General features: G+C 43.5%; 1 protein-coding gene across 1 annotated transcript in view; it reads left to right on the forward strand.

Moving 5' to 3' along the window:
* LOC115470753 (ephrin type-A receptor 6) overlaps positions 1-22,984 on the forward strand; it is a 426,374-nt gene extending 403,390 nt beyond the window's left edge. The window contains exons 11-14 of the mRNA XM_030204259.1: positions 3,291-3,440; positions 13,484-13,677; positions 16,995-17,144; positions 22,456-22,984. Coding sequence (XP_030060119.1) covers positions 3,291-3,440; positions 13,484-13,677; positions 16,995-17,144; positions 22,456-22,570 — 609 coding nt within the window. The 3' untranslated portion in view covers positions 22,571-22,984. The remainder of the gene's footprint in view (positions 1-3,290; positions 3,441-13,483; positions 13,678-16,994; positions 17,145-22,455) is intronic.
* The last annotated feature ends 2,282 nt before the right edge of the window (positions 22,985-25,266 follow it).

Below are 25,266 nucleotides of genomic sequence, written 5' to 3' on the forward strand. Positions count from 1 at the left end.
GGAAACACAACAGGGCACACTCTGACCCAGTAGGCAGGGGGAAAAGCACCATGGGAGAAGAGCCTACCAACTACCAACATCGTAAGACTGTAACACAAGCTAATGAAATCACGGAGCCCAATACCCTACACCCACCACAATGCAATGCTGATGTGACCCTGTACTGCACCAGAGAGCCACATCTGACCCAGGGAAAGGCTGAGACAGGATCGAACACATTCTGCTGTCATGGACGTGGGTACGGCATTTGAGGCTGGCATACAGGCTGGAAAAAAAGTGGGGTCTTTTTGGTGGGACGGGGTTAGTGACCACTGGGGGACTTGTTCGTGAAAAAAAAGGGTCTAAAAAAAGTGACCCAAAATCGCGGTAAAAACGCCTTTTTTTTCGATTATCAGCTAAAGAAGCCCATCTCTCCTCAGCTGATAACCACGCCCCAGTTCCGCTTCCACCACGCCTCCGACACGCCCCGTCAACTTTATTCGTTTCCGCGACGGAGTGCAGTTGGAAACTCCCAAAATCGGCTTTCGATTATACTGATTTGGGCGCCTTTGCGAGACAAACGTCTATCTCCCGATTTAGGTCGCACTATAGGCGTTTTTCTCTTTCGAAAATAAGCTGGATAGTTACCTAAAGTTCCATAGTAACCTATGGAACTTGGTGCTTTGAAAATCCATCTCCACCTAACTTTCTAAGTCTGAGTGCTTTGAAAATGAGCCCTATAGTCTCCTGAAGTAGGCATTATTTTGCCAAAACACAGTTCCATTTCTAGTCTTGTTTTATTTGCCTCTTTCTATATATCAATAAACTTGGACATTTTATTTCTGGGCTTCTTTTGGTTCATTGGTTGTCCATTGTGCCTTCCCTACTTTTTCTTAAATGCTGTCATTAGGTTGGTCTCTGGGGCTACCAGCAAAAGGGGATTTTAGGAGTCATAAGTCCAGCAAGCCATCATCTCTAGCAGTGCTGAATAACCCATCAGTCCCCCACCCCTATAGACTGACTATTGAAGAGTATGATTAAAGGAAAAGCACTTGTATGAGTGCTGACCCCTGCAGGCTGATGCATGATACAGATTTATTTACATGCATATTGTATGTTGTCACACAGCCACATCACCCATATTTCTATGAGAAAAAGCCCCCAAAGGATCTGAGGGCTGCCTCTGATTTCCAGTTCCCAAGATGGGTCCCATTGGTATCTGTAGGCATTAGGACACCCTGGGCTTCATTGTTATATTCCCTTCTCATGCCAGAATGATAGATTTTGACACCCCCCCCCCCCAACCTGGACTGCTAAAGCTGTTGCTAAAGACTTCAGTTGTTGAATAAAAAGCCTTCTTTAAAATAATCTATCAAGTAAAATCAGGAAATCAGACTGCAAGATAAAAGATTTAAAAAAAAAATAAGGGGGAGTGTGGCAGTGTGATATTTATAACTCTATTAGTGCCACTTCTCTTGATGGACCTTTTATATATATAATAGATAACAGAAAAGCAATAATGAGGCCTGGGATGTATTTGGGGAAAAAAGAGAAAGAAAGAATGAAGCTGTCTGTTTCCCACTTGCTTGGCTCTGTGAGATCTAAACTCTGAAAAAGTGACATCTTTGAACAATGCGTGTAGTTTTAATTCTCTCCCCTGACAGCACCATAGTGTGCCAGAGAAGGAAAATGCTCTCCTCCTCCTCCTCCTCCAGTATTAAGTAAAGGAGATGACACTTTAATCCTCATTAGAAAAAGAATTTGACAGCTCATGAAATCTGTCATTGAATCACAATCAGGAATCAATCCAGACTGGGAGAAAATGCAGGTATTTGGGTAGCAAATGAATAGTGTTTACTGCAGGAAAACTGAATTAGCATTTCACTCAACTCATTATAATTTTGCAGCCTGAGTCCTCCTAAGGAGACATTCTAGTTACTGGGAAAGGTTTCCCCCAGTGGGAAACTGACAGCACTACTCCATGGTTTAGATAATTTAGAAAGCTATATTAAAACTGCAAGCAAGCACTTTGCATAATGGGGATGTATTTTCTCAGCTGAGCCTCCAAAGGAATACCCCAGAGCACTCATCATAAAGCAAAGGCTAGTGGCTTCATTTTGTTAAACACGTGAGCTCACTGAGCTGAGCATCCAACAATTTCTTCAAATCCCTGTCGGGTATTTCTGCCTGTTTCACTGGACCTGGTATACTAAAGATGATTTTCTCACTTTGGGGGTCATTTTATACAGCATTTTCCATGTGAAAAAAAATGTTTTGCACTGAAAAAATGGTTCATAAAATTGAGAGACTGAATATGTGCATAGAAGTACACACATTAACAAAATGGCATATACCCCCACAGATATCCTTTTTTGGTGGTTGGTAGATCAAATAAATGAGAACTGTGAAGGAGAGACAGTTTTATGGCCTGTGCCTACTGGAATGCACCAGGACTATCTCATCTTGTAAACCCCACTGGAATGCACCAGAACTGTCTCAGTTTGAAAACCCTAATGGGCAGAGCTGGCATTAAGGGTGGCAACCAGGGCAACTGTCCTGGGCCTGTGTGCCACAAGGGGCTCTAAGCTTGCCTGAAGCTCAAGGAAACATATCCTAAAGAAAATATTTAGGGTCCCCCCCCCCCCCCCCCCCAATTTCTGCCCTGGCCTCTTCATGTCTAACACTGGCCCTCCTACTGGAAAATATTGGAGTCACCTTCATGATTTAAAGGGAAATGTCTTTTAAAAAGTCATGAGATGCATTAATTCATGCAGGGCCAACACACCTCAGAGCCTGTACATTGCTTTCAATATTCCCTTAACAGAACTTTCTGACTGTATAGAACTGCTCTACAGCAGATGTTCTGAGAGTCCTTCTCAGTGGCTTGTTCAGGTAAAGGTGCCAAAATAGTCCCTATGTTATGGGAACCCTACTTGAGAATATCTGTGCTTTCAGAAGAACCTTAATTTGGAAAGCAGCTGCTATAGTACAAATGTATACAACACTATAGACAGAGAAAGCCTCTACCTCAGCTAAGTAACAAATGAAAACTCTCAGGGGCATCTTAACTGGAAACAGATATCATGTAATGCAAAAGCACACATCTACTAATTCCATTGCAGAGACGATGCTGCACCTCCGTTGTTAATAGCTTACAAATATCCACACAAGGTTCAGCTTTCAGTGTATTTTTGTTTTCAATGATTTACACTAAACTACACAAGTATGGAGAGGAGAACTCCAATAAAAAGTCCAGGACTGCAGTGTCACAGTATAAATTGTTTCTTTTATCATCTTATTTTTTCCTCCAGGGTGGGAAAATCCCCATCAGATGGACAGCCCCTGAAGCCATTGCTTACAGGAAGTTCTCCTCAGCAAGTGATGCCTGGAGTTACGGGATTGTAATGTGGGAAGTGATGTCCTATGGAGAGAGACCTTACTGGGAGATGTGTAACCAGGATGTAAGTACTGGTCAAATCTGCTGGACCCTGAATATTTATGTTCTAAATCACATTAGGATTTTTGTTTGCACTCCTATGGGCATGAATGTAAGATGTAGGTGTGTAGTAAGACAAAAAAGAGGCATGACTATGAGAAGGTCTTGAATAGGTCACATGAATGGATACTCCTAAATGGAATGGAGGTGTAGGCTAATGCAGTGGCGTACCAAGGGGGGGGCGGTGGGGGCGGTCCGCCCCGGGTGCACACCGCTGGGGGGTGCCGCGGCGCGCGCCTGTCGGCTACAAGTTCGAATCGCTACGCTAAATTCTCTCGTTCGCTGCAGCTCCCTCCCTCTGCCCCGGAACAGGTTACTTCCTGTTCCGGGGCAGAGGGAGGGAGCTGCAGCGAACGAGAGAATTTAGCGTAGCGATTCGAACTCTCAGCCGACAGGTGCGCGCCGCGGCACACCCCCCCTAGCGGCGTGCACCCGTGGGGGGAGGCGCATCGGCGATCCACCCCGGGTGTCGTCGAGTCTAGGAATGCCACTGGGCTAATGATCGGAGCAGTGGGCTGAGAGCCAGAAAACCAGGGTTCAGATCCTACTGTTGCTCCTTGTGAGATTGGGTGAATAATTTAACCCTCCATTGCCTCAGGTACAAACTTACCCCCCCCCCCCCCCCCCCCGTTTGCTAAGCCCCGCTAGCGGCACATTCACTTTGAATGTGCTGTGTCAGCATTCCCGTGCAGAAGCCGCTAGCGTGGCTTAGTAAACAGGGGGGCTTCAATTGTAAGCCTTCAGGGGAGAGTTCCATCTGCTGTATTCAATGTAACTCTCCTGGCCCTACTTCTGAAAAGGTGTGAACTAAATACAAATCCTTTTATTGACCTGAGTCAGATCAAATCTCATGGGGCCTGATATTCATTCAGCAGTGTGTCATTTCCAGCGACCAGCATTGAATATCTGGGGATTTTTAACTGCTAAAATGTTAACCAGCTATGCCAATATTCAGTGTTAACCGGTTAACATTTTAGCGGTTAAAGATAGGACAGCTATTTATAAAGTCCTGTATGACCACTAAACTTAACTGGTTAGGCGCTGAGTATCGGCATCTAAACAGATAAGTCAGGTGATATAGCCGGTTATAAGCTAGGCGCTGACCAACATTATTCAGGAGAGATAGCCAGTTATCTGCAGCTGAATATTAGCGGTTAGATGACGATATGCTATTTAACTGGTCAGCGGCCGTGTCTGGCCAGTTAAATAGCTTTCAAAATCAGGGGGCTGGATCTCTTGGAAAATAGTGATTCTGGGCAGCTCTTTCACAGGGTAATCTAAACAGCTTTTACTGCTCCACCAGATGCATTTTTCAGGGTCTCTGGGCCTTTCCCCGTGAAAGATGATGATGCAGCAGCTGGTAAGGAGCCAAGAGCTCTGGTGAGCATGAACAAGGTAATCAGTACCAGAGCAATGGAGGTGATTTGACTGGTCTGTAGGGCATTCGGACAGACATGGTGGCATAGAATGGTCTACTTTGGTTACTATGCCAACCTGAACATGTATACCTTGGAGGAAAGGAGAAACAAGGGTGACATGATACAGACTTTCAAATATTCAAAAGGCATTAATCCACAAATAAAACTTTTCCGGAGACAGGAAGATGGTAGTACTGGTGAACATGAATTGAGGTTGAAGGGGGGCAAACTCAGGAGTAATGTCGGGAAGTATTTTTTCACTGAAAGGGTGGTGGATACATGGAATGCCCTCCCGCGGGAGGTGGTGCAGATGAAAACGATAATGGAATTCAAACTTCATCGATCTTCCAGCCAGGAACGGGTCCAAATCTTTTTGTACATATCTCAATCTTCATCATCCCAACTGCAAAGGCCTCAAATACAAAACCTACTATGCGTCCAACTTCTCCGTTTTAGGCAGCCAACTCTGGAACGTAATACCCCGACACATCAGAACAACCAATGAACACCTACCCTTCCGTAAGCTGCTGAAAACTTACCTCTTCAAACAAGCTTACCCAAACAACCCAACTTAACTCTTGAACTTAATTCCTCACCATCAGCACTACCTATAATCCAATCCTCTCCCCCACATCTCTTCATATTGTTCTACTCTTTATAACTTTAACATCTCTTGATACTTTGTACCATACTTTGTGTTATCTCTGTGATACTTTGTACCACACCTTGTAAGCCGCACTGAACCTGCTATTGAGCGGGAAAGATTGGGGTATAAATGCTATAAATAAATAAATAAACACAAAGGAATCCTGTTTAGAAGGAATGGATCCACGGAATCTTAGCGGAGATTGGATGGCAACACCGATAATTGGGAAGCAAAACCAGTGTTGGGCAGACTTCTATGGTCTATGCCCTGATCATGACTGAATAGATATGGATGGGCTAGAGTGTAAATTTTAAGGGGCTTCGACGTTAGCTTTAGAACGTTTAGTACAAGAACAGTGCTGGGCAGACTTCTACAGTCTGTGCCCTGAGAATGACAAGGACAAATCAAACTCGGGTATACATATAAAGTATCGCATACCATATAAAGTGAGATTATCTTGTTGTGCAGACTAGATGGACCATATAGGTATTTATCTGCCATTACTATGTTACTTTATTACAATTTCACAATCTAAATTTGTCATAGATATACTCAAAATATTAGGGTTGCGTTATGCCCTTTTCTTGCATCACAGTCTTGTCCTTCTTGTAACAAATATATAGGGCAATTCTATAACAATGTGTCTATTTATGTGCCGAGAGGGTACATATATGGTGCCTACCTTTATAGAAATCTAGCATAGCAAGTAAAGTACATACCTATAATTTAGGTACGAGTAGTTATGCCAGCATAGAGCTTGTGTAAATGCTTACGCTTAAATTGCTGACACATGCACCCCTCCCACACTCCACCAAGGCTCTACCTATGTGTATACCACTTTCAGACTATGCATCATTGCATTCTGCTCCTTTTTATAGCATATAGCATATAGCATATAGCCCTGGATCAGGCGACCCTCAGGGGGAGGAATGCTGGCTTCGGCCTAACCCCTGGTAAGCCTTTCCTCAGCTGAGAGGTGCCCACCTCTACCACCGGCTGCCTTTCAGGTGCTGTGGAGGACTTGCAGCTCATCTGCATATCCTTACAGCCTTCTCCGGGGTGACACCCAGGTCCACCCCGATCCACTCAGGGTCTCCGCTCTAGGTGCTGCGCGCCTAACGGCGCGCGGGGCATTTTTCTCTTTGTATCTAATCTTTTTTCCAGTTGCTAAAGTACCTTAATCATTCATGGCCCCTATTCACATTCTCTTCCTAGCTCTGTCCCTTCCTAATCTTTTCCCTCACCCCCTACCTCTCTCCGCTACAGGAACTCACTTCCCATGCATTGACTTCATCACCTCACCTTCTCTCCTACCCTCTTCCTCCCTCTTGGCTTTTAATCTCCGTCTCTTTCTTCCCTCCATTTTGCCTTCCCCATTCCACCTAAATACCTCTCGCCTTCGACGCCTTTGTGGCCACACCTCTCCTACTCTCCTCCGCTCTCTTTTACTCCTTCTCTTACTCTCAGCTGGTGACATCAATCCCAATCCTGGCCCTCCTCACCAACTATTATCCAAACTCTACAGATCTCACCGTGACCTCTCTAACCTCATCTCTATTCCTCTACTCCCCTCCTCTTCTCTGCCCTTCTCTTGCGCCCTATGGAATGCCCGCTCTATCTGTAACAAACTCCCCTATATCCAGGACCTCTTTATCTCGCGTCACCTCCATCTGCTCGCCATAACAGAAACCTGGCTCTGCCCTGATGACTCTGCTTCAGTCGCAGCCCTGTGCCATGGTGGTTATCTATTTTCACATACTCCTCGCCCTGCTGGCCGTGGGGGCGGTGTTGGACTACTTCTCTCTCCCTCCTCCAGATTTGAACCCCTTCTTCCACCTCAATCTCACTGTTTTTCCTCCTTTGAAGTCCACTCTATCCGCCTTTTCTCTCCTCTGCCTCTTCGAATAGCGGTCATTTATCGTCCCCCTGATAAGTCCCTTTCATCCTTTCTCAGTGACTTTGACGCCTGGCTTGCCTTCTTCCATGATCCTTCCTCCCCCTCTCTCATCCTTGGTGACTTTAATATTCCTGCTAATGATCCTTCCAACTCTTATATTTCCAAGTTACTCCCTTTAACGTCGTCCTTTAATCTCCAACTATGCTCCACCTCCCCCACTCATCAAAATGGTCACTGTCTTGATCTCATCTTCTCCTCAAACTGTTCACCTTCTAGTTTCCTTGCCTCTGATCATCCCTCCTCTGATCACCATCTTATAACTTTCACACTTAAATCTCCTCCCTCCCAGTCCCGTCCTATCCTATCTAATTTATCTAGGAATCTTCACGATATTGACCCTTCATCTCTATCCTCCCATGTTTCAAACCTCCTCTCTACTGTGGCACCATCCACGTCTGTCAACGAGGCTGTTTCTTCTTACAACAATACTCTATCCTCTGCCTTAGACACGCTTGCACCTTTGATGACCCGCCCTGTAAGGCGTACAAAACCCCAACCTTGGCTGACTTCTAATATCCGCTACCTACGTTCCTGTACCCGCTCCGCCGAACGCCTCTGGCGGAAATCTCGGGCCCTTGCTGATTTCTTACACTAAGTTCATGCTGACCTCCTTCCAATCTGCTCTTTTACGTGCCAAACAGGATTATTATATCCAACTGACCAACTCTCTTGGCTCTAATCCTCGACTTCTCTTCACCACATTGAACTCTCTCCTCAAGGTGCCCCCTCCCCCAACTCCCCCTTCATTATCTCCTCAGACCCTTGCTGAATTCTTTCACAACAAGGTTCAAAAGATAAACCTTGCTTTCTCTACCTCACCAGCTCTCCCTCCACTAGTCCGTTCCCCTCTCTCTCCTTCCCCTCATTCCCTTTCCTCCTTTCCTGAAGTTACTATTGAGGAAACTACACTTCTCCTTTCTTCCTCAAAATGTACCACCTGTTCCTCTGATCCCATTCCCACCCACCTTCTTAATGCCATCTCTCCTACTCTTATTCCTTTTATCTGTCACATTCTCAACCTCTCACTTTCCACTGCGACTGTCCCTGCTGCCTTTAAACATGCTGTGGTCACACCTCTCCTTAAGAAGCCTTCACTTGACCCTACTTGTCCCTCTAATTACCGACCCATCTCCCTCCTTCCTTTTCTCTCCAAATTACTTGAGCGTGCTGTTCACCGCCGCTGCCTTGATTTTCTCTCCTCACATGCTATTCTTGACCCATTACAATCTGGTTTTCGCCCTCTCCACTCAACCGAAACTGCGCTTACTAAAGTCTCCAATGACCTATTACTAGCTAAATCCAGAGGTCAATATTCCATCCTCATTCTTCTTGATCTTTCTGCTGCTTTTGACACTGTCAATCACAGCATACTTCTCGATACCCTGTCCTCACTTGGATTCCAGGGCTCTGTCCTTTCCTGGTTCTCTTCCTACCTCTCCCTCCGCACCTTTAGTGTTCACTCTGGTGGATCCTCTTCTACTTCTATCCCTCTGCCTGTCGGCGTACCTCAGGGTTCTGTTCTTGGTCCCCTCCTCTTTTCTATCTACACTTCTTCCCTTGGTTCATTAATCTCATCCCATGGCTTTTCCTACCATCTCTATGCTGATGACTCCCAAATCTACCTTTCTACCCCTGATATCTCACCTTGCATCCAAACCAAAGTTTCAGCATGCTTGTCTGACATTGCTGCCTGGATGTCTCAACGCCACCTGAAATTAAATATGACCAAAACCGAGCTTCTCATTTTCCCCCCCAAACCCACCTCCCCGCTCCCCCCGTTTTCTATTTCTGTTGATGGCTCTCTCATTCTCCCTGTCTCCTCAGCTCGAAACCTTGGGGTCATCTTTGACTCTTCTCTCTCCTTCTCTGCTCATATCCAGCAGACCGCCAAGACCTGTCGTTTCTTTCTTTACAACATCCGTAAAATCCGCCCCTTTCTTTCCGAGCACTCTACCAAAACCCTCATCCACACCCTTGTCACCTCTCGTTTAGACTACTGCAATCTGCTTCTTGCTGGCCTCCCACTTAGTCACCTCTCCCCTCTCCAGTCGGTTCAAAACTCTGCTGCCCGTCTCATCTTCCGCCAGGGTCGCTTTACTCATACTACCCCTCTCCTCAAGTCACTTCACTGGCTCCCTATCCGTTTTCGCATCCTGTTCAAACTTCTTCTACTAACCTATAAATGTATTCACTCTGCTGCTCCCCAGTATCTCTCCACACTCGTCCTTCCCTACACCCCTTCCCGTGCACTCCGCTCCATGGATAAATCCTTCTTATCTGTTCCCTTCTCCACTACTGCCAACTCCAGACTTCGCGCCTTCTGTCTCGCTGCACCCTACGCCTGGAATAAACTTCCTGAGCCCCTACGTCTTGCCCCATCCTTGGCCACCTTTAAATCTAGACTGAAAGCCCACCTCTTTAACATTGCTTTTGACTCGTAACCACTTGTAACCACTCGCCTCCACCTACCCTCCTCTCTTCCTTCCCGTTCACATTAATTGATTTGATTTGCTTACTTTATTTATTTTTTGTCTATTAGATTGTAAGCTCTTTGAGCAGGGACTGTCTTTCTTCTATGTTTGTGCAGCGCTGCGTATGCCTTGTAGCGCTATAGAAATGCTAAATAGTAGTAGTAGTAGTAGTAGTAGTAATATTGGTATTTACAAATATAAATGCACACATATCCATGTGTCTGCCAAATACTGGTCATGTATATGCATTATTGGCACCTAAATATTGTCCCTCCCACACACACACACACTTTATAGAATTACTCCCAAAAGCATCTATGTGTCTTTAGAAAGCATCAGTACAGATCTTTCAGAACTCATGCCTAAAAAATGAAGCTGCAGACGTATATGCCTGCTAGAATGTGGGTGTATTTGTTTGTGTATAAAGTAAACATGAACAAGCATATTTTACTCAGAACTCGATAGCAAAAGATCATAGGGAGGTCACTTTACGATCATATTACTCTGATCTTGAAGTCCCTGTATTAGCTTCCTATTAGGTTCCATTATGAGTTCAAAATTTTCATTTTGTTTTTTAAAGTACTAAATGGTTGTGTTTCTCCAACACTCTGTTCCACTCTAAGATGTTATTAATCTTTGCGCTCTTTGAGAGCTTCCCAAAAACAGCTGCTTGAGGTTCAATCATTTAGGCAGGTTCATTTGGAAGAGTACAGATCTTCCATCTTTTATGTTAAAGGCCCTAAGTTATGGAACGGTTTATCTGTTGAGCTTCACTCTGTGTAGAATGTTGCTCAGTTCAAGAAAGAATTAAAAACCTACATGTTTATTCAAGCATATGGGTCTTTGGATTAATGTTGTTGCTTTATTTTGGTAGTAGATTCTGTAATAGTGTTGAGTTATTTAGAGGGACTCTCCCCAGCAGTGCTCACAGCCAACTCTCCATCCATGTACTAGGTTCCTTTTGCCTCTGGGCAAGTCTCCCACCCACAAGTTATTCCCTGGTGATTTCTAGGACACACTCCCAGGGGTCCCACAGTTCTTACAAAGCACTCACAGACCCAAAACACAAACCACCAGGATTCTTAGTCAGTCCAGGACAGCAGTAAAACAGTGAACGTTTGAAACACCAGGTGAAAAGGTACAGCAAGCAATAACAGATATCTAAAACAAGGATCAACATTAAAACTATCTAACACTTGTTACTACCTGAGTAGCACCTGGGGAGTTTCAGGAATAACTGCTAACAAGTCTTGAACTGGGTCTCAGGAGAGAGATGTTTCTCCTCTGTACCCCCAAGCTGAGACTAAAGAAAATCCAGTACTTCCTGGCTAGATTTGAACTCCAGGGCCAATCAAAGCCCAGGGCACCAACTTTAAAAGTACCTGGGCAATGGTACTGCAATTTTCCTTTTTTACAAGGCTAAACTGAACAAGAAAGTAATCTTCCCTGCAATAGCTTTAAAACTGAAAACAAACACCATCTGCTGGCCAATTAGGAGAAATACACTTCATGAAATAATACAATTCACAGGCTTACAATCCCACTGTTTCAACACAGGTTTGTATTGTTATATTTTACTTTGTATGTATTTTTTGATTACCATTTAGAATGCTTCAGATACAGCAGATTAGAAATAAAGTTTTATTATTATTATTATTACCTGTATAAAAATCTGCCCAAAATCTGCATCTTGAACATGCCTATACCCGGGTTGTGTAATAGTACACCTCTAGAAGTGGGCATTTGTATTTACCTGCCCCTTGCATGTGTAAATTATAGAATACTAACACTTACATGCAGAAGGGTTCACTTATTTCTGAAAGTGCTAGTGGGGCATCTAAGTGCTCTCATATAAGAAGTGGTATACTGCTAGATTCTGTATAGATTGCCAAAAGTTGGGTGTGCAAATTTGGGCATGGATCACAGATCTGTACATAAAATAATTAGCTAATTAGGTGCTAACAATCAATTATTGGTATTAAGCACTTAATTGGCAATAATTAGGAATTATATGTGAATCTATGCCCTACCATGGGAGGGGCAAAGGCAGGTCAGGTGCATTCCCATAAATTAGGTGTGGTTATACAATACCTGCATTTGTGTGCCTAACTGCCATCATTGAGGCACAAAGCATTTGCACCAACCTTTGGCAGGTGTAAATGCTTGTGCCCAAAGTTACGTTCGATGGGCAGATTCAGTAAATGGTACCAAAAGGTAGGCACCTGGAAAAATGTCATGCTCAGTGCTACTCTATAAAGGGCACTCCCAGCTAAGCATTCTTTATACAATAGTTTTTAGTGCACATTCCGGTGTTCAATGTTAGACACAAGGACTTACACCAACTGAAACCTGGTATAAAATCCTGGTGCGCAACTTGAGCGAACAGCCTCCATATTCTATAACACTGCACGTAATTCTTTGGAATGCCTCTGACCCGTCTATGCCCCCCTACATAGCCGCACACCCTTTTGGAATGCATGTTAAGGATTTGGGTACGGATCTTTATAGAACTGCATGCAGCCAGATCAATATGGAAATCCAAATTTGAGCCAATTATTGATTGTTTACAACTTATTAAATAGCTTATTTTCATGCAGATCTTAGGACCACTCATAATTTGGGGTACCCAAATTTGGGCACCATCTATAGAATCCAGGGGAAAATGTGCACAAAGCTAGTATTCTGTAAAGGACATTCCATGCAGAGCTTAGTGCAGATTATCTCAGTGCCTAACTCTGAGTGTCAGTTATTGAATTTTTCCCTATAGTATTCAAATGCGGGGGTGCACACCAGGGTAAGCATGGCTGGGCAGTGGACAAGGTTCCTGCTTATGAATGTTACTTGCAAAACATACATCCCTGCCACATTTACACGGTCATAATTATACCAGGTCTATCGCTGGTTTAACTGTGGGTACGTAAACGTAAAGCACACAAATACCAACTTATGCTAGTATTCCATAATGGAATCTGGGTCCTAGGTAGTGTTCTAGAATAGGCTGTCACTGCACATTCTCAAGACACCTAGATGAAGGTGCCCAATTATAATTTACTAGCCATTAAGCCCTGGCGGTAATTTTGGATTTGGCATGCACCAATACTGCCGGGACAAATTATTTTTTATTTCCTACCACACCCAGCATTTCCAGTGTTAATCAGTGTGAACCCTTACAACTGGATCAATGGGTGCGTGCTGGTTTCAATTTTACTGTAGACCCTTTTCCTGGCGCATTGAAAAAAGCCCTTTTTTCCAGACGCAATAAAAACTGGCCCAGCATGAACCAAAAACACACACCCACACTACCGTAGATCACTTTTTGCCGCAGCTTAGTAAAAGGACCCCTGAATTAATTCATTTCAGTAAATGATATGTAAGACCTGATATTTATTCATATATTTAAAATATTTGTTACTCCCTCTATCCACAGATCTAGATAGGATACGTCATAAGCACATATAAATAATATAAAAACATACATAAATAAAATAATAGCCCATTGTGTGTTCGTACCTTTAGGTCATCTTGTCAATAGAAGAAGGCTACAGACTCCCTGCTCCCATGGGCTGCCCAGCCTCACTCCATCAACTGATGTTGCACTGCTGGCACAAGGAGAGGAATCTCAGACCCAGATTCATGGACATCGTCAACTTCCTAGACAAACTGATCCGCAACCCAAGCTCCCTGCATACAATGGTGGAGGATATACTCGGGTAGGCCTTCAAATATTGATAAGCTGACTTTTTTCAAAGATATCAGGTCTCTAACTAGCTTCAGTCAGGGTAGGAAAACATGATAGAGTTTCACAGTAAAGTTGAAGGTTTTCTATGTTAGCTTTATAGGTATCGGTGAACCAATGTTTCAGTGAGAGAAGTTATGTAAGGGCTGTTGGGGAAAATTAAATTTTGCTATTGATGTTCTGTTATGATGGTGTGTTGTAATATATTGTTTTTTAAAGGAATATATGATTATTATTATTATTATTATTATTATTATTTATGGTATTATGAGTAATTTTATTATATTAATTGGGAAAAAGTATTTTAGCTGTGTTATATGACCTACTGGGTGCAAGGATAAGGTAGACCTGTATCAGAGATTTTTATTAGTATTGTTATATTTATTATCTGGGTGATATTCAGCTGGTGGCGATCAGTATTTTTTTAAATGCTGACCATGGCCGGCTAAATTAGCCTCGCATATTCAGTGCCAGACCTTGTGTGGGCCCTGGCACTTAATATCTGAGGCTAAATGGTGCTGCACTGGCCACCGAAGCTTATGTGAGTCTTAGCCGATATCAGGCAGGGCCTGCATAACAGTTATTTTTTAATTCCCTGAGTTCCCTCCTGCCCCCCTGAATCATCCCCTTCCTTCCTGTCCCCTTCCCTCAGCCTGCAAGTCACAACCCCCTCCGCCCCTGGAACTGCCCTGCTCAGGCCTACCTGTATCCCTGGTGGTCCAAGTGGGGGCAATGGGGGCAGGAGTGAAGCCCACTCGCGACTGCCCCTTGGGTTAGCTATATGGATCCTGGCACTGAATATTGTCGGCATCTGCATAACTGCCGGCACCTCCCCAGTGCCACCCCTTGTACCTCCCCTGACCTGCCCACTTTCAACATGGGCAGTCAGAGACAATATTCAGTGGCAATGCCTAGTTTAGTGCTGCTAAATATCAGAAGTTAGGCAACTCGCTGCAATTTAAGCAGGCAGGAGCTTCTCCTGCCCACTTAAATCGCGTTAAATATCAAGTGATATATGTTATTCCTCTATTGCATTACCAAAATGTAAAACACTGAGAAACAATAGCAGTATATAAGCATGAAATAGATAAACTTTCAGCCTTATTTTCGAAAGTGATGGGTGCCCAGATTTTGACCCAAATAAGGAGATAGGCGCCCATCTCGCAAAGGCGACCAAATCGGTATAATCGAAAGCCGATTTTGGGCGTCTTCAACTGCAATCTGTCGCAGAAACGGACAAAGTTGACGGGGGCGTGTCGGAGGTGTGGTGAAGGCAGGACTGGGGCGTGTTTATCGGCCGAGGAGAGATGGGCACCTTCGGCCGATAATCGAAAAAAAGAAAGGCATTTTTAGTGCGAATTTGGCTCATTTTTTTGAACCATTTTTTCACGAACAAGTCCCAAAAAAGTGCCCTAAATGACCAGATGACCACCGGAGGGAATCGGGGATGACCACCCCTGACTCCCCCAGTGGTCACTAACCCCCTCCCACCAAAAAAACAAAATAACTTTAACAACTTTTTTTTTCCAGCCTGTATGCCAGCCTCAAATGCCATACCCAGCTCCATCACAGCAGTATGCAGGTCCGTGGAGCAGTTGTTACTGGGTGCAGTGCACTTCAGCCAGGTGGACCCAGGCCCATCCCCCCCTACCTGTTACACTTGTGGTGGTAAATGGGAGCGCTCCAAACCGCCCCCAAAACCCACTCTACCCACATCTAGGTGCCCCCCTTCAGCCATAAGTGCTATGGTAATGGTGTAGAGTTGTGGGGAGTGGGTTTTGGGGGGGGAGATTTGGGGGGCTTAGCACCCAAGGGATGGGAGCTATGGACTTTGGAGGTATTTTACTTTTTTTTTTAATTGTTACAAGCGCCCCCTAGGATGCCCAGTTGGTGTCCTGGCAAGTGAGGGGGACCAGTGCACTATGAATCCTGGCCCCTCCCACGACCAAATGCCTTGGATTTGTTCGTTTTTGAGCTGGTCACCTTCGGTTTCCATTATCGCTGAAAAACGAAACCGCCCAGCTCAAATTTGCACAAATCCGATGCATTTGCCCGGCACAAACCGTATTATCGAAAAAAAAGATGGACACCCATTTTTTTCGAAAATATGGTCTGTCCCGCCCCTTCACGTACCCGTTCTCGGACATAGACGCCCATGGAGATGGGTGTTCACGTTTGATTATTCCTCTCTTTGTATCTTACTGCCTCTCAGCACAGCAACACACTTTACTTGTCCCTGACCTAGTTCCTCAAAGTTACCAGTGTAGTTTCTAGCAATTACTCGGGTCAAAAATGCAAAATCTACAAGTCTGTGACTGTAGCAGTTGCAGTTCACCCAGGTGGTGGAGGCATATGCAATGGGGTGTTGCAGCTTCCCTCTGTGCGTTCTTAACCTAGCTATGGCCTTAGCTTATATAATCCCTGGACCATACCTACTTGGCACCACCCCTCCCGTGTTACTTCTTCCCTGGTCAGGACTGTAAGTTTTAAGGTGACTCTGATACTATGAGGGAGTGCTATTAAGGAAGAAGGGCAGTGTCATAGAGACTTCCTCACAGCCCCAAACAGGTGATTTAACTGGCTAGGAACTATTTCTGGCTGGTTAAATCACATTGAATTTATTTATTTATTGTGACATTTATATCCCACATTATCCCAAACAAGTTTGAGTTCAATGTGGCTTACAATAAACAGTATAGGATACATAACGAAGAATAATGCATAAGAAAGTAATTTGTTGTGAGAATCCAATTTTACAATACAGTATTATAAACATACTGGGATAACTATGGAAGTTTAACATTTAGAAAATCTATTATGAATGAGATATTGTACATGAAGCAAAGAGAAAGTTAATGGTAAATAGAGTAATAACCTATTCAGGTAATAATTAATTGTTTGAGATATGGTTGTTCTTTGTGAAGGTTTGTTTGAATAGGAACGATTTGAGGATTTTGCGGAATCTAGTATATTCTTGTATATTTCTTATTTTGGGTGGTAAGGAGTTCCACCATTTGGTGGAATATCAACTCCTTTGATTTTGTGAATATTGGGCCCATAAGTTTTAAAATCATAAGTTAAAATGAATTTTCAGCTGAAAATGTATGCTCCTGAATTTCACTGAAAAAAGGCACAAATTTAGGAGCCTAATTTAGGGGTCTAAATTTAAGAACCTAGCTTTTTTTTTTTGAACATTGGGTCTTAACTCTTTTTGATCAGCTGATCTCATGTGCTAGTGTGTCTGTTTCTTTTATTATGTCAGTTATTGCAGAGCTCACATTCTTTCTACAGGATTCCAGAGTCACCTGGTGATGTTCCGGAGTACCCAGTGTTTGTCTCAGTTACTGACTGGCTGGACTCAATAAAGATGGGCCAATATGCAACTAACTTCCTAGTTGCAGGTTTTACCTCCTTGGATTTGGTTTCTAGAATGAGCATTGAGTAAGTTTGTTCCTTTTCAATTGATACACTGGGGCACCTTGCTGTCACATTTAAAGGCCAATGCAGAATCCTTCTTAACATAAGGGTAATGCCAAACTTTCCCTCCCCAATACGTAATCAAATAGTAAGCACATAGGACTGATGCAAAGAATAAGGGTCTTTTACGTAGGCGCGCTGGCATTTTTAGCGCACGCTAAAAATAGGTGCGCGTTAAACGCTAAAGATGCTAATGTATTCCTATGGGCATCTTTAGTGTTTAAAATGCGCTAAAAATGCCAGCACACCTAAGTAAAAGACCCCAAATGTGTGCTACCATGGGAGAGCGCCCCAGACACATGTGCACACTGGTCGCGCTAGCAGCAGCTATATCTTGCAAAAAATCCGTCACCCGGTGTTACACATGCACATATTTATGTACGTACTGGAGTGGTATTCTGTGCTTAAATAATTGTAATATCAATACTTATGAACAGATTAGCATTCCAGCACATACAATAATGTTTGCATTTGCAACTCCAAGTGCCAATATAGGGGTCAATATTCAAAGCAATTTAAACCACCTACGTTGTGAGCAGTCTGGGAGTGGCAGTGGCATAGCCAGGCAATCAATTTTGGGTAGGCCTGAGCTCAAAGTGGGTGTGAACAAAAAAAATTTCTGCCTCCTTCCCCTGCACCCCCACCTTAAAGTATAAATACTTTAGCTAATGAGGATCCACAAGCTCTGGAAGCTGAAGTCTTTCTCTGAAGGTGGCCAGAACTCCCTTTTACTAACCTTGGCAGGAAGCAGCAACATCCCTAAGCGACCGATGCTGGCACCCCCATGCATGTTTAGTTGTCGGTGGCTCAAGGATGCTGTCGCCAACTTCAGAGCTTGGTAGAAGAGAGTTCTGGCCGTCTTTGGAGGAGATCCTCAGCTGGGAATCCTCACCAGCTGTACAGCAAGGGTCAGAACTGGTGTTAGACATACTAGGGCCCAGGTCAGAAAATAAAAAATAAAGGAGGGCCCCATCCCCCGATCCCCTCTCCTCCCTGTCTCCCCTTTCATCTGCAATTACTATCACGCTGACAGACCCTCACTAAGTACAGAACAAGGGATTATAAATTAGAAATAAAAATATTTAGACAAAAAAACTGAAATGCAATTCCTTTTCCTTTCCTACCTTGAGTAATTCCCTTATCCCGTATTTGTCCTGTTTGTGTGTCTTGATTAGATTGTAAGCTCTGTTGAGCAGGAACTGTGTCTTACATGTTCAGTTTACAGCGCTGCATATATCTTGTAGCACTATGGAAATGATAAGTAGTAGTAGTACTTTTCTACTCAACACAATACAATTTCTCAAAGCTAATATATTCTATTTTAAATATTCAAAATAAAATATGTTTTTTCTACCTTTGTTGTGTACACATTTTATTTTTCCAACTTGTTGGTTCTAATTTTTCTTTTCTACTTTTCTGTCTGTCATCTGTTAATTTTCTTTCAAGTGGCTGCTGTTCATTTGTTTTTTCTGCTCTCTCATCTATTCCCTCACTACACCTGCCTCTGACATATTGATTGTTTCTTTTTAGCTCTTTCCTCTCTTTTTTTTCTGCCTGTTAACTAAAATTTCACCCTCTCACTCTTCTCCTTTTTAGTTTTCAGCTACCTATCAAATTTCCATCTTCTTCTCTCACCCACTAGCTGTCCCATTCCCCTTCTTACTCCTTCCTCAGCCCTTCATTCCCATTATCATAATTATACTCCCTGTAAACACTATTCTCTCTTTCATTTCCTTACCACCCCCTCCTGGCATCTTCCACCATTCCCAGCATCTTCCTCCCTCCACCCTTCTAGCCCAGCTTCTGCTCTCTCTTTCTCTCTTCTTCACCTCCTGTTTATCTCTCCCTCTCTCTCATCCTCCCCTTGCCCAACATCCCTCCCTCTCTCCCATTGTCCACATCTCTCTCCCTCCCTTGTGCCCCTGGTCCAGCATCTGTCCCTTCCTCCCCTCCACCATCATGCCCAATATTTTTCTCTTTCTCTCTCCCCCATGCACCATCACTCCCTCCCCTCCACTCCTATATCTATTTCTCCCTCTCTTGCCCCCTCCCCTCTCCATGCAGCATCTCTCCCTCCCTTGTCCCTCTTCACCCCTTTTCTGCATCATTCCCTTCCTCCCTTCACCCCATATCCAACAATTCTCCCTCTCTTGCCCCCCCCCCCCCCGGTACAACATCTCTCCTTCATTTCTTCCTTCACCCCATCCACCAACCCCACAACTCTCCCTCTCGCTTCAACGAGTCCCTGGCAGCAACAGCCATTCCCACTTGCTGTCTGATGCTAACTTGGAAGTCTCCCCTCTCTCACATCCCACTCAGACAGAGAAACAGAAAGTTGGGATGGACAGAAGAGGAAAGGCACAGCAGAGGGAAGGCTTCCAGGTTAGCGGCAGGCATCATATGGGAATTGCTGTCACTGCCCAGAACCAATTGAAGAGAGCAACGCAGGACCGCAGAAGCCCAGTCTGTTCCCTCCATGCCGGAACTTAAGGTGAACCCACTGCTGAGTGAGCCTAGGCCCATCCAGGCCCACCCATGGGCTGTGCCCCTGCAGGGTGGGATTGATATTCAGTGCTTAAATGCATAAGTAACCACATAAACAGGACCTCATAAAATGCAGTCCTGTCTTTATGCAGCTACGTGCTGAATAATTCACTTAAACTTAGATGTGTTAGCTGGCCGCTTATACCCAGATATTCAATGTCGTTGCCAAGACATGGCCCAGCATGGAATATCTGGGGATAAAGCCGGAAGCGACAAAAAAATACTGGCTAAATATCTATCCTGTGCACACGTGCAAATCTCAAGAGTCCAGCACGTTGCCCTTTTTCCAGCACACCTCCCCGTTAGCTCTGCCCTTTTTGTTACACATGCTCTTTATGTTCATGTGGCACTGCCTGGTTAAGTGCTGCTGAATATTAGTGAATAGCCCACACAGGTGATGTAACCAGGCAGGAGCCTCTCTTGCCCATTTAAATCACTTTGAATATAAACCCTGAAATCCTCGCTAATACTAACTGCAGAATGATCTTCTGTTAAAGCCCCAGGCTTGCGCTCAGCCTTTTGGACTTCTGCACACTTCTCTGCATCTGTACTGAATTTGTAATAGCTTTATTAGCATGGATTTAAATATGCTCTGTGGTGGTGTCTACGCAAAGCTTTTTGCATGACTTGTACCCAAACTTTGTCTTTGTATTGTGCACCAACAAAATTATGCACTAAAGCTGAACTAACTAGTGAGCAAAGCCTAGCACATTTTTCTGTATGACCCCTTAATCATTAGAGGCACTAGCATGCCATGCGGTGAATGCAACAATTAAATTCCCTTTTCCTTGGTTTCCCTAATCCGAACATGGAATCTTACTAGGTTTTTTCCATTAAGACACATGTAGTATTCACAGGGGCTTTGTTTACATTTGTCATGATGCACAGTACATGTAAAAGTTCAATGACATTTTTTTTTTCAAATCCTCATGAACTAACCATATGTTTAATTTTGACTCATCTAACAAAATTTATGGTGCTATGTGTGAAGGGCAATTCTACACATTGGCAACTAAAGATTGGGGTCAATTGTATGCATAAATTGTGGAATGTATGTACATGATTGGTACCACTAATTGGTAATTACGAGCATAAATGCTAGGCGCTATTCTACAAATCTAATTCAATTAGACTTATTTATAACTATGGGGGACAATCTCAAACAATCTCAAGCATAATCCTGGTAATCTATTTTCATCTATTTAAATGTGTCAATAACAGTTTTTAAATAACTTCATTACTTCAGCACCAGTGATTGATCAAACATCCTACATGTGTATATAATAGGACCTTCAGAGGTGACACATTTAAAGCACATAATGTTTTGCTATTAGCTGCTCACTAACAATCATCATCAGTCCCAACATTCCAACTTTTTTCAAAACTTATTTTTTCTTTGTGAGGATAAACATCTCTATATTTCAATTTACACAATTCAATGTGCACTTATCACTGATAGTGGGTCTCTCACAAAGAAAATTCTTTTTAAAATGTCTTGAAAAAATGTTGGAATGTTGGGACCGATGGCGATTGTTGGTGTACAGCTAATAGCAAAACATTATGTGTTTGAAATGCGTCACCTCTGACGGTGCTATTATATACACATGTAGGATGTTTGATCAATGGCTGGTGCTGAAGTAATGAAGATATTTAAAAACTGTTATTGACATATTTAAATAAATGGAAATAGATTGCCGCAATTATGCTTGAAGCACTATTCTACAATATGTGCACCAAATCGCATAGCATTTAACTGCGAAGGAGTGCAAACATGGATGGAGTATGGGCAGATCATGGGTATGTCTTTGAGATACACACATAGGGGGAGATTCTATATATGGTACCTGGAAAATCCATGCCTAAGTGCATTCTATAAGCTGTAGGCGCAGTATATAGAATATGCTTAGTTGATATCCCAGCGCCTAAAACTACATGCATCTATTTACACCAATGAAAATATGGCGAAAATCCCTGCGTATAGATTTACATGAACTAGGCCATATTCTATAACAATGCGCAAAAATTTGGGAACACCCATAGCCACACCCCTTTTGAACTGCACACTTTAGAATTTAGGCGCAGTTCATTACAGCATACGCTTAGCGAGTTATGTGTGTAAATTCTAATTATTGTCAATTAGTGCTCATTATTGCTTGCTAAATGCTGTTAACAATGCTGATTGGCTTGTTATGCCAATTAAGTTACACGCATTGTTATGAAATATCTTTTTGATTTAAGCGCAGAATGCTAGGTGCAGAGAACATAGAATACTATAACTTATGCACACTTCACATTTTAGGGCACAATTAGGCACCAACAGTCACAATTGCCATTGACTTAACATAATTGTTGGCACCTAATTTTCAGCATGCCAATGCTGACTTGTGCTAGTATCCTATAACGGTGTCGTGGCACCAAGAAGTTGTTATGGACTTGGAGCTATGTGCATGGCATTGGGGCATTTAAATTTTGATGCCAATAAATAGAATTGCCACAATAGTGATTTATTCAAGTTAGGCTGTGTCAGTGGTGTAATCTTGAATGTATGTATCCCAGTACTTCTGAATCATAAACTGCACCTGTAACTACTAGACAGTTCTTCTCCCAATAGGAGGCCAACCATTTTGGGATTATTCAGATGAAGGGCTCAGCCTGTATCCAACTTATCATTATTGTTATTGTTTGAGATCCTGATTGTAATTGCTGGACCCATTTCTTTATCTTCTCACAGTGACATTAGAAGAACTGGAATCGCACTCATTGGACACCAGAGGCGGATAGTGAGCAGTATACAGACTTTACGAATACAGATAATGCATATCCAAGAGAAGGGGTTTCATGTATGAAAGTTAATGAAAGCAACTGTGCTATGTGCCTCAGCATTTTCAGAATGGAAGATACTCTCACATCCCTTCTTTCTCCTTTCCTGGCCTCCAACCCTTATATTCAGATGGTAATATTGGGTTTCCATTGACACACCATCTTGATGCTTTTCATCACACTGCAGAAATCCTTACTGAGTTACCAGTCAATGAGATCCTGGTTTGCCATAAGATTTCTATACTACACAGATGAATGGCTCTTTCTGGACCTGAAATTTGTAGAAACAATATCTGGGAGACCGTCTTAACTTCTCCAAACATAAAACAGCCAGTTTGACCTGGCATGGCTTCCTTATTGATGTATTTAGAGTTTGACAGTAGATCAAAAAAGTTATTGACTTTTTTCCTTGTTTTGTGATCATGTAGCTTCCAATTCAAATGTGCAATCAAAAAGAAAAAATATATATATATATAAATATTAATTTTCTAGTTGACTGAAACCAACATATGGGTCTTACTGTTAACTTATTTTGTAAGAGTTTACCTACTGCTAAAGCAGGTGCCTGAAAAATGATTGAAATCTTTGCAGATTTGACAGACAGTCTTGTGTATCTGCTTCTTCCTGTCTTGGAATATTTGAGGGTAGACAGAAAAATTGTAATTTTAATCTCCCTGAAGCCTGGGGTGGACATGTAAACTAGCAACACTATATTCTTATATATTTTATATTCTAGTAAGGCAAATGAAATTTTTCTCCGCATTCTTCTTTTATTACTAAATGCTCTTCTCTCTAGCACATTGTAAGATTCCTCCATGGAAAGGACGTGAGGGTGTGGCATTAACCATGACTGCAAGACAGTCAAATAGAAGACAGGACAGTGAGAGAATTTTTATATACTATTCTAAACTGTGTTCACTTTTACCTATTTGTTTTCATAAAGAATTAGCAGCACAGGAAGAGAAATAGTTTCCTAATTATCACATAGGCATTCACTTTTAACAAACCATCTTGAAAACTAGACCTTTTCCGGAGCCATAGAGGGGCATAATCGAACGTTGCCAGCCAAATAGATCGCCGGTGATCTATGTTGGCGGCGGCGCTACAGTTGGCCGGAACCGTATTATCGAAAAAGATGGCCGGCCATCTTTTTCTTCGATAATACAGTTTAGCCCGGCCAAATGCCTTGGAGTTCGCTGGGTTTGAGATGGCCGGGTTTGTTTTTCAGCGATAATGGAAAAAAATGCCGGCCATCTCCAACCCAGCGAAATCCAAGACATTTGGTTGTGGGAGGAGCCAGCATTTGTAGCGTACTGGTCCCCCTCACATGCCAGGACACCAGCTGGGCACCCTAGGGGTCAGTGCGGTGGACTTCAGAAAAACCTCCCACATGCATAGCTCCCTTACTTTGGGTGCTGAGCCCCCCAACCCCCTCCCCCAAAACCCACTACCCACAAATGTACAACACTACCAAAGCTCTTAGTGGTGAAGGGGGCAACTACGTGTGGGTACAGTGGGTTTTGGAGGGCTTCCATTACCAGCACAAGTGTTACAGGTAGGGGGGATGGGCCTGGGTCCGCCTGCCTTAAGTGCACTGCGGTACCCACTAAAAGTGCTCCAGGGACCTGCATACACGCAGGCCTCTAGGACTTGTTGCTGCTGTATAACCTTGGCACACCAGTTGGCACCTGAAGACTTATCTCTTTGAAAAAGTCCATTATTTGAATAAGCACGTTTACTCACAGTTAAATGCAGATCAGAGGTTGTGCCCCACTGGCAAAGAGTCTCCCTGGTACTGAGATTAGCAGTAGGTCAGAGCTGGCAGAATGGTGTACAATGCCCTCTTTCAGCCACATTCAAGGTAATAATGTTCTCTAACATGGGTAGCACATGAAAGAGATCTAAAACTGGCTTACAAAAATGGCCACTACCTCATGGACTACTGGAAACAAAACAGGGCACACTCTGACCCAGTTAGCAGGGGGGAAAAGCACCATGGGAGTAGAGCCCAGTAACCTACACCCACCATAATGCATTGCTGATGTGACTCTGCAGGGCACCTAACAGAAAAGGTGTCACACTCACCCGAGAGCCACATCGCAACCAGGGAAAGGCTGTCGGAGGATACAACACATTCTGCTGTCATGGAGGTGGGTACGGCATTTGAGGCTGGCATACAGGCTGGCAAAAAAGGTTTTTAGTTTTATTTTTATAGTATGGGAGGGGTTGGTGACCACTGGGGGAGTATGGGGAAGTCACCCCTGATTCCCTCCAGTGGTCATCTGGTCATTTGGGGCACCTTTTTGAGGCTTGGTCGTGAAAATAAAAGGACCAAGTAAACCCAGCGATATACTGCTTATTGCCGTTTTTTTTCCATTATTGCCGACAGCCGGCCATCTGGTAGCCATGCCCATGCCCGCCCATGTCCCGCCTTTGCTTCTCCGCCGACACGTTCCTTTGCACTTTGGCTGGCGATGCGACGGGAAAGCGGCAATGTTGCCAAAAAAGCGGCTTTCGATTATACCGGCTGCTTTTCCGAGATCGCCGGCCATCTCCCGATTTATGTCAGAAAATGACCGGCGATCACTTTCGAAAATGAGCTGGATAGTTGTTTGTGTGAACATGGTTGCACAAACGACATGTATTAGAGCCTTGGTCTTCACACCCAGTCTTCAAGCGTCAACAATGGGTCAGGTTTTCATGGGTCCCTAATATTCATTAC

This window comes from Microcaecilia unicolor, chromosome 5, assembly GCF_901765095.1.
Source record: "Microcaecilia unicolor chromosome 5, aMicUni1.1, whole genome shotgun sequence".
Taxonomy (NCBI): Eukaryota; Metazoa; Chordata; class Amphibia; order Gymnophiona; family Siphonopidae; genus Microcaecilia; species Microcaecilia unicolor.